Source organism: Triticum urartu, chromosome 2A, assembly GCF_056163025.1.
Source record: "Triticum urartu cultivar PI428250 chromosome 2A, HENAU_Tu73, whole genome shotgun sequence".
Taxonomy (NCBI): Eukaryota; Viridiplantae; Streptophyta; class Magnoliopsida; order Poales; family Poaceae; genus Triticum; species Triticum urartu.
The window spans coordinates 707,331,944-707,342,251 of NC_141874.1; the positions used below are offsets into that span (position 1 = coordinate 707,331,944).

General features: G+C 51.5%; 2 protein-coding genes across 2 annotated transcripts; both read left to right on the top strand.

The window, feature by feature from the left end:
* Positions 1–7,558: 7,558 nt before the first annotated feature.
* Positions 7,559–8,430, top strand: LOC147987006 (uncharacterized). The gene is made up of 2 exons (XM_087542232.1): positions 7,559–7,564; positions 7,753–8,430. Exons 1-2 carry the CDS (start codon positions 7,559–7,561, stop codon positions 8,428–8,430), a joined length of 684 nt encoding a protein of 227 aa, XP_087398358.1.
* A 455-nt stretch (positions 8,431–8,885) lies between these two features.
* LOC147987007 (uncharacterized) lies at positions 8,886–9,399 on the top strand. The gene is given in 2 exon segments (XM_087542233.1): positions 8,886–9,077; positions 9,079–9,399. Coding segments are annotated over 2 exon segments (513 nt in total).
* The last annotated feature ends 909 nt before the right edge of the window (positions 9,400–10,308 follow it).

A 10,308-nucleotide genomic window follows, 5' to 3' on the forward strand; every position in this document is an offset into this window, starting at 1 on the left:
GTGGGCTTGTTTAGTTGACGCGTATGCAAGATTTTTTAGTTATTATATACGTCAACAAACGATTCTAGCAGACGTAACCATTGGATGTCAATCCAACGGCCGTCGTGTTTCTTCAATCTCTGATCTTCTTTCTCCAGCCGCGAAAGCAGCGCCGGCGGGACTGCCTACTCCCACCTCCCGCGGCCGGCTGTGCTACCGCGCAGGCCTCAGCGCCCCCTACTACTCCCACCGCTGGCCAGTGCATCCCTCTACTCACCCACACCCCCTGTTATTCTACGGCGACGGCAGCCTCACACCGCAGCCGAACTGGTGAACCCTCGTACTCCTCTCCGCACGGGCTTCCACTGCCGCGTCTTCCCCGGCTCCGTGTCATCCCCTTCCTAGGCCTCGCCGTCGTCCACCGCCGTGGTGCTCTCGGTGTGGCATGGTCAATGTGGTCAACAACCGACTTCCATCGGAAGAGTACTGTACGTGGAGAGGCTGACAGCTGGGTCCACGGCAGCCGCAAGGAAGTTCCTCCTTATTACACGGAAAATAATTATTCCTCCACCTGACAGCAGGGACCCACTGGACGGGCCACCAGTATTTCGTGAAAAAAAATGTTTCCCCTTGACTGCTAGGACCCACAGGATGGGCCACCGTATTTCGTGAAAAAAACGTACCCCCCGCTGTTAGCTCGGACACACCGGAAGTGCCTCCTTATTACGCACAAAAAATGAATACCCCCTGCTAGCTGGGACCCACCTTGGTAGGAGGGTGACCTGTGGGCCTACTAAGTTGACCGGGACAGAGGCCTTTAACAACTTTAGTCAATATATGAACGATTCTAGCTCAAGTGACCGTACGGTGTCCATCCAACGGCCGTAGTGCTTGTTCAACCTCTGGTCTTCTTGCTCCACCCGCCCAAAGCAGCGCCGGTCGTGCCGCCTGCTCCTGCCGCCCGTGGCCGGCTGTGATGCCGCGGAGGCCTCACTGCCCCCTACTACTCCCACCGCTGGCCAGGCCATCCCTCTACGCACCCACACCCCCTGTTATTCTGCGGCGATGGCAGCCTCACACCGCAGCCGAACGAGTGAACCCTCGTACTCCTCTACGTGTGGGCATCCACTGCCGCGTCTTCCCCGGCTCCGTGTCATCCCCTTCCTAGGCCTCGCCATCGTCCACCGCCCTGGTGCTCTCGGCGCGGTGTGGTCAACATGGTCAAGGAATGGCTTCCATCGGACGTGGACTGTACGTGGAGAGGCTGACAGCTGGGTCCACGGCCGCAGCAAGGAAGTGCCTCCTTATTACGCGCAAAATAATTATTCCTCCACCTGACAGCGGGGACCCACTGGACGAGCCACCGTATTTCACGAAAAAACGTTTCCCTCCTAACTGCTGGGACCCACCAGCTACATCTTCGCACGCACGGAAGTGCGTCCAAAAAAAACGATTCGCCCCCCAGACTACTGGGACCCACCAGCTACATCTTCGCATGCAAGGAAGTGCGTCCGAAAAAACGATTCACCCCCCTGACTGCTGGGACCCACCAGCTACATCTTCGCACGCAAGGAAGTGTGTCTGAAAAAAAACAATCCCCCTGACTGCTGGGACCCAGCAGCTACATCTTCGCACGCAAGGAAGTGCATCCGGGTAAAAAAAAACAAAACGATGTGCCCCCTGACTGCTGGGACCCACCAGCTACATCCTCGCAGGCAAGGAAGTGCCTGACAGTCAGGACCCACCTGGTCGAAGCGTACGTAGCGTTGTCATTCTGGTCGCGAACGTGTACGTACATATATACTGGTCGATGTAGAGGCGCGCACGTGTTGTAGTAGAGGCGCGTATGTGTCGTAGTAGAGGCGCGCACGTAGCATGTACACGTACGTACATCGGCCAGGGTGCAAGAAAGAAAATATGGCCACGTACGTACATACGGGCAGGGTCTCGAACGCCTACTCGCTCATACGTACGGCCAGGGCTCGTGTACATGGCTGGATCGGGACGGAGAAACAGCGTCGTCGTCATGTTCATGGGGAGGCAATGGAAGCGTCGTGTTCATGGGGAGGCAACGGAATGCGTCGTGTTCATGGGGAGGCAACGAAATGCGTCGTGTTCATCAGGAGGCAACGGAACACATGGGAGCCAACCGGCTGGGTCGGAACGGAATGCGTGGTCGTGTTCATCGGGAGGGCTTGGATGGAATAGGCGATGGAAACGAGGCCTGGCGTACCGCAAAACGGAGGAAACGACCTTGTGTTCGACCAGCCACGTTCGAAACGGGATCCTGTTCATCGGGAGGGGTCTGGCGTACCGCAAAACGGATGAAACGGACCTCCTATGGTCGAAACGGGGGTCCTGTTGATTGGGAGGGGTGTGGCGTACCGCAAAACGGACGAGACGGACATCCAACTGTCGAAATGGGGGTCCTGTTCATCGGGAGGGGTGTGGCGTACCGCAAAACGGGACTCCACGGGATATTGTTCATCTCCACCGTCGACCTTCTCCAGCCTCCATGGGCTACTGTCGACCTCCTCCAGCCTCCACGGGCTCCTGTTCATCCAGCCTCCACCGCGCGCTACTCCACCGGCTACTATTCAACCACCCCTCCATGGGCACCCCTCCACCGTCTACTGTTCATCCAACCCTCCACACCACGGGGTCCTGTTCAACCACCCCTCCACGGGCACCCCTCCACCATCTACTGTTCATCCAGCCCTCCACACCACAGGGTCCTGTTCATCCAGAGGCAACGCCACCGCTCACTTTTCATCCAAACCCCCCCGCAACGCTCACTGTTCATCCAATCGATCGGCTTCCGTTAGCAGCAGTAGCGAAGGAATCGCTCGATCGGGTTCAGTTAACAGCCATCGATCGATAGCTCGGGTTCAGTAACGCGTAGCCTGCAGTGCAATCGCTCGGGTTCAGTTAGAGCCCAATGCCTCGCTCGGGTTCAGTTAGAGCCAACGCCTCGCACACACGCGCGTACGTGTACGAGAGAAACGCGCATCGCTCAGCCCCCGACCTCCCACCGTAACCGGGAACTCCCCGAAATTTTCCTCCCCCTCGCTTCTACCACGGTTTTTTCCATCATGGACGACCCAAAGAATGTCATGCAGCTGCGTCTCCGGCCCGCCCAGGACGAAAAGCCCATTTTCTATCATGATTTTTTGTCATAGAAGTAGGAGCACACCACATCTATGATGATACCGGGTTTTGTCACAATTATCGTCATAGAAGTGTCATATGTATGACAAAAAAAATTCGTTCGGCCCAAAATGTCACGGATGTGTCTTTTTTTGTAGTGTAGTGTGAATGCCAAAAGATGTAAGGTTGATAATGATAGTCCCACATACTTGTGGCACTGCTGCCTTGGTCACATTGGTGTCAAACGCATGAAGAAACTCCATGCAGATGGACTTTTGGAGTCTCTTGATTATGAATCATTTGGCACGTGCGAACCATGCCTCATGGGCAAAATGACCAAGACTCCGTTCTCCGGAACAATGGAGCGAGCAACCAACTTATTGGAAATCATATATACTGATGTGTGTGGTCCAATGAGTGTTGAGGCTCGTGGTGGTTATCGTTATGTCCTCACCTCACTGATGACTTAAGTAGATATGGGCATGTCTACTTGATGAAACACAAGTCTGAGACCTTTGAAAAGTTCAAGGAATTTCAGAGTGAGGCTGAGAATCAACATGACAGGAAAATAAAGTTCTTATGATCAGATCATGGAGGGGAATATTTGAGTCACGAATTTGGCACGCACTTAAGGAAAAGTGGAATTGTTTCACAACTCACGCTGCCTGGAACACCTCAGCGTAATGGTGTGTCCGAACGCCGTTATCGCACTCTATTGGATATGGTGCGATCTATGATGTCTCTTACCGATCTACCGCTATCATTTTGGGGTTATGCTATAGAGACTGCCGCATCCACTTTAAATAGGGCTCTGTCGAAATCCGTTGAGACGAGATCGTATGAATTGTGGTTTGGGAAGAAACCTAAGCTATCATTTCTGAAAGTTTGGGGATGCGATGCTTATGTCAAGAAACTTCAACCTGAAAAGCTCGAACCCAAATCGGAAAAATGCGTCTTCATAGGATACCCTAAGGAAACTATTGGGTATACCTTCTACCTCAGATCCGAAGGCAAGATCTTTGTTGCCAAGAATGGATCCTTTCTAGAGGAAGAGTTTCTCTCGAAAGAAGTAAGTGGGAGGAAAGTAGAACTTCATGAAGTATTGCCTCTTGAACCGGAGAGTAGCGCAGCTCAAGAAAATGTTTCTGTGGTGCCTGCACCGACTAGAGAGGAAGTTAATGATGATGATCATGAAACTTCAGATCAAGTTGCTACTGAACTTCGTAGGTCCACAAGGACACATTCCGCACCAGAGTGGTACGACAACCCTGTCCTGGAAATCATGTTGTTAGAGAATGGTGAACCTTCGAACTATGAAGAAGCGATGGCGGGCCCGGATTCCGACAAATGGCTTGAAGCCATGAAATCCGAGATAGGATCCATGTATGAAAACGAAGTATGGACTTTGACTGACTTGCCCGATGATCGGAGAGCCATAGAAAATAAATAGATCTTTAAGAAGAAGACAAACGCGGATGGTAATGTAACCATCTATAAGGCTCGGCTTGTCTCTAAGGGTTATCGACAAGTTCAAGGGGTTGACTACGATGAGACCTTCTCACCCATAGCGAAGCTGAAGTCTGTCCGAATCATGTTAGCAATTGCCGCATTCTATGATTATGAGATATGGCAAATGGACATCAAAACGACATTCCTTAATGGTTTCCTTAAGGAAGAATTGTATATGATGCAGCCGGAAGGTTTTATCGATCCTAAGAACGCTGGCAAGGTATGCAAGCTCCAACGCTCGATCTATGGGCTGGTGCAAGCATCTCGGAGCTGGAACATTCATTTTGATGAGATGATCAAAGCGTTTGGTTTTATGCAGATTTATGGAGAAGCCTGTGTTTACAAGAAAGTGAGTGGGAGCTCTGTAGCATTTCTCATATTATATGTGGATGACATACTATTGATGGGAAATGATATAGAACTCTTGGAAAGCATAAAGGCCTACTTGAATAAGTGTTTTTCAACGAAGGACCTTGGAGAAGCTGCTTACATATTAGGAATGAAGATCTATAGAGATAGATCGAGACGCCTCATTGGTCTTTCACAAAGCACGTACCTTGACAATATATTGAAGAAGTTCAATATGGATCAGTCCAAGAAGGGGTTCTTGCCTGTATTGCAAGATGTGAGATTGAGCACGGCTCAATGCCCGACCATGGCAGAAGATAGAGAAAAGATGAGTGTCATACCCTATGCCTCGGCCATAGGGTCTATTATGTATGCCATGTTGTGTACCAGACCTGATGTAAACCTTGCCGTAAGTTTGGTAGGAAGGTACCAAAGTAATCCCGGCATGGAACACTGGACAGCGGTCAAAAATATGCTGAAGTACCTGAAAAGGACTAAGGATATGTTTCTCGTTTATGGAGGTGACGAAGATCTCGTCATAAAGGGTTACGTCGATGCTAGCTTCGACACAAATCTGGATGACTCCAAGTCACAAACCGGATACGTGTATATTTTGAATGGTGGGGCAGTTAGCTGGTGCAGTTGCAAGCAAAGCGTCATGGCGGGATCTACATGTGAAGCGGAGTAGATGGCAGCCTCGGAGGCAGCACATGAAGCAATCTGGATGAAGGAGTTCATTACCGACCTAGTTGTCATTCCCAATGTGGCGGCCCTGATGACTCTCTTCTATGACAACACTAGAGCCATTGCCCTTGCCAAGGGGCCTAGGTTTCACAAGAAGACCAGGCATATCAAGCGTCGCTTCAACTCCATTCGTAAAAATGTTCAAGATGGAGACATGGAGATTTGTAAAGTGCATACGGACCTGAATGTCGCAGATCCGTTGACTAAACCTCTTCCACGTGCAAAACATGATCAACACCAGAACTCTATGGGTGTTCGATTCATCACAATGTAACTAGGTTATTGACTCTAGTGCAAGTGGGAGACTGTTGGAAATATGCCCTAGAGGCAATAATAAAATGGTTATTATTATATTTCCTTGTTCATGATAATTGTCTATTGTTCATGCTATAATTGTATTATCCGGAAACAGTAATATGTGTGTGAATACATAGACCACAATGTGTCCCTAGTGAGCCTCTAGTTGACTAACTCGTTGATCAATAGATGGTTACGGTTTCCTGACCATGGACATTGGATGTCATTGATAACGGGATCACATCATTAGGAGAATGATGTGATGGACAAGACCCAATCCTAAGCCTAGCACAAGATCGTGTAGTTCGTCTGCTAAAGCTTTTCTAATCTCAAGTATCTTTTTCTTAGACCATGAGATTGTGAAACTCCCAGATACCATAGGAGTACTTTGGGTATGCCAAATGTCACAACATAACTGGGTGGCTATAAAGGTACACTGCGGGTATCCCCGAAAGTATCTGTTGGGTTGGCACGAATCGAGACTGGGATTTGTCACTCCGTATGACGGAGAGGTATTTCTGGGCCCACTTAGTAAGACATCATTGTAATGAGCTCAATGTGACTAAGGGGTTGGTCACGGGATGATGTGTTACAGAACGAGTAAAGAGACTTGCCGTAACGAGATTGAACAAGGTATCGGTATACCGACGACCGAATCTCGGGCAAGTGCTATATCGATAGACAAAGGGAATCGTATACTGGATTGATTGAATCCTTGACATCGTGGTTCATCCAATGAGATCATCGTGGAACATGTGGGAGCCAACATGGGTATCCAGATTCCGCTGTTGGTTATTGGCCGGAGAGATGTCTCGGTCATGTCTGCATAGTTCCCGAACCCGTAGGGTCTGCACACTTAAGGTTCAATGACGCTAGGGTTATAGGGAATAGATGTATGTGGTTACCGAATGTTGTTCTGAGTCCCGGATGAGATCCCGGACGTCACAAGGAGTTTCGGAATGGTCCGGAGGTGAAGATTTATATATGGGAAGTCCAGTTTCAGTCACCGGAAAGGTTTCGGGGTTTATCGGTATTGTACCGGGACCACCAAAGGGGTTCCGGGGGTCCACCGGGAGGGTCCACCTGCCCCGAAGGACCTAATGGGCTGTAGTTGGGTGGGAACCAGCCCCTTAGTGGGCTGGTGCGCCCCCCAAGGGCCCAAGGTGCCTAGGGTTGGAAACCCTAGGGGGCCTCTGCCCCCCCGGGGCGGGCGCCCCCTAGTTGGAAACCGTAAGGGGGCCGCTGCCCCCCCGAGGGGCCGCCGCCCCCCCTCTAGATGGATCTAGGGGGCCGGCACCCCCTCCCCTTCCCCTATATATAGTGGGGGTTTTGGGGTTGCCAACGACACGAGTCTCCCTCTCTCTTGGCGCAGCCCTACCCCTCTCCCTCCTCGTCTCTCGTAGTGCTTGGCAAAGTCCTGCTGGAGTGCCACGCTCCTCCACCACCACCACGCCATCGTGCTGCTACTGGACGGAGTCTTCCCCAACCTCTCCCTCTCTCCTTGTTGGATCAAGGCGCGGGAGACATCACCGGGATGCACGTGCTTTGAACGCGGAGGCACAGTTGTTCGGTGCTTAGATCAGATTCGGTCGTGATCTGAATCGCTTCGTGTACGACTCCACCGACCGCGTTCTTGCAACGCTTCCGCATCGCGATCTTCAGAGGTATGAAGATGCACTCCCCTCTCGTTGCTAGTAAGCTCCATAGATTGATCTTGGTGATGTGTAGAATTTTTTTAATTTCTGCAATGATCCCCAACAATTCGTCCTCGCCGTCGACACGCTCGGTCGCCTCCTCCGCCGTGCCACGGAGCTGGGCGTCCTGCAGCAGCTGCACCCCCGGCGCCCGGTCCCCTCAGCCTCCCTCTACGCCGACGCCGTGATCCTATTCTGCCACCCCACCATCGGCGACATTACTGCTGTCAAGAGCATCCTGCTGCTCTTCGGCCGAGCTTCAAGCCTCCTCGTCAACTACGCTAAAAGCTCCGCCACCTTGATCCGACGCACCGCTGACGACGTCGCGCCCGCTGTCAACCTGTTGGGCTGCCCCCTCCCCGAGTTCCCGATCACCTATCAGGGCATCCCCCTAACTCTACATCATCCGACGGCCGCACAACTGCAACCCGTCGTCGACAAAACGGCCGACATGCTACCCACCTGGAAGGCGCATCTCATGAACAAAGTCGGCCGCCTTGCGTTCGTCAAGGCCATCCTCAACGCAATTCCGACTCACCAGCTCCTCGCTCTTGCGCCCACCAAGAAGACCATCCGAGCACTCAAGAAAATCCAGCGAGGCTTCCTATGGGCTGGACGCGCGGAGGAAAACGAAGGCCACTGCCATGTCAACTGGCAACACGTCGCTAGGCCACTCTCACTCGATGGCCTCGGCGTGCGCGACCTTGGCTAGACCAGCCTCGCGCTCCGCATCCGCTGGTTGTGGTTCAGACGCACGGACATCACCAGAGCATGGGCCGGCCTTGACTTGCAGTGCAGCGCCGAGGAGCGTGCATTCTTCTTCGCATCCACCACCATGCAAATCGGGAACGGCACGGAGGCCCTCTTCTGGGAAGATCGATGGATTGACGGGCTCTCCGTTTGCGAGATCGCGCCGCTCCTTTACGCTTCCATTCCCAAGCGCCGCCGCAAACTCAGGACCGTCGCCGATGGACTCCAGGCCAACCAGTGGGCACGAGACATACACGACACGATTGGCATACATGAGATTTTGGGCAATACTTATAGCTCTGGCAAGCTATCAATGCCATGACCCTCTCCGCCGAGCCAGACCGCCTCACCTAGAAGTGGAACACAAGCGGCGTCTACTCCGCCAAATCGGTCTACCTTGCCACATTCAACGGCTCCATGGTTAACGATGCATGGAAGCTCACCTGGAAGAACTGGGAACCCCCGCGCGTCTGTTTCTTCCACTGGATCGCCCGCCTGGACTGGTGTTGGACAGCCGACCACCTCGCCCGCCGCGGCCTGCAGCACCCTGCACGATGCCTCCTCTGCGACCAAGCCCCCGAGACCATGCACCACCTCACCCTCGCCTGCCCCCTTCGCCAGGTAGATCTCGCATGAGGTTCTGCACTGGCTCAGACTTCCCTGCGCCCCACCCGACAGAGAGATCTCCCTCAATGATTGGTGGCGCACGGCGCGACATGACACCCCAATGCCCATGCGCAAGGGCATCGCCTCCACGACCCTCCTCATCCCATGGATTATATGGAAGCACCGCAACGACTGCGTCTTCAACAGAGGCCAGCCCTCGACGACCAACCTACTCACAAAGATCAAAGATGAGGCCGCCCTCTGGGCTAGAGCCGGTGCCCTAGGGCTTCATGCCATCTTGCCGCAAACCCGGGACATGCACTGATATGCCCCAAGCACTGTAATTCCCTCCTAGGAGGATTGTTACTGAAATTTCCTTTCTTTCCAAAGTAATGAAATGCAAGCTCTTCTTGGGTTTTCTCGAAAAAAATATTCACTCCCAGCTACTTATGCATGGCATGAGAAACTATAATATCTAATTGTCATTGCAAACATGTTTAATCATAATGGGTTGAATCATGGATACTAGATTAAACATATTTACACTTGTGGGTCATCAAGACTCTTTTCTGGCACCGTTGCCGGGGAGTGAAGCGCCTTTGGGAGGTGAAATTTGGTAAGGAAAAATTTATATAGTGTGCTAAAATTTACTGTCACTTGTTACTATGGAACATAATCCTTTGAGGGGCTTGTTCAGGGTATCTTCACCCCGACCAGTAAAGCAAAGAGTAGCTCCTCAACCTACTGAACCTACTGAAAATGTACTTTGAAATTCCTTCGGGTATGATAGAGAAACTTCTAGCTAATCCTTTCACAGGTGATGGAACATTACATCCCAATTTGCACCTAATCTATGTGGATGAAGTTTGTGGATTATTTAAGCTTGCAGGTATGCCTAAGGATGTTATCAAGAAGAAGGTCTTCCCTTTATCTTTGAAGGGAGATGCATTGACATGGTTGAGACTATGTGATGATATTGGATCATGGAACTACCAACGATTGAAATTGGAATTTCATCAGAAGTTTTATCCTATGCATCTTGTTCATCGTGACCGTAATTATATATATAATTTTTGGCCTCGCGAAGGAGAAAGCATCGCTCAAGCTTGGGGGAGGCTTAAGTCAATGTTATATTCATGCCCCAATCATGAGCTCTCGAAAGAAATGATTATTCAAAAATTTTATGCTCGGCTTTCTCTCAGTAATCGCTCCATGATCGATACTTCTTGTACTG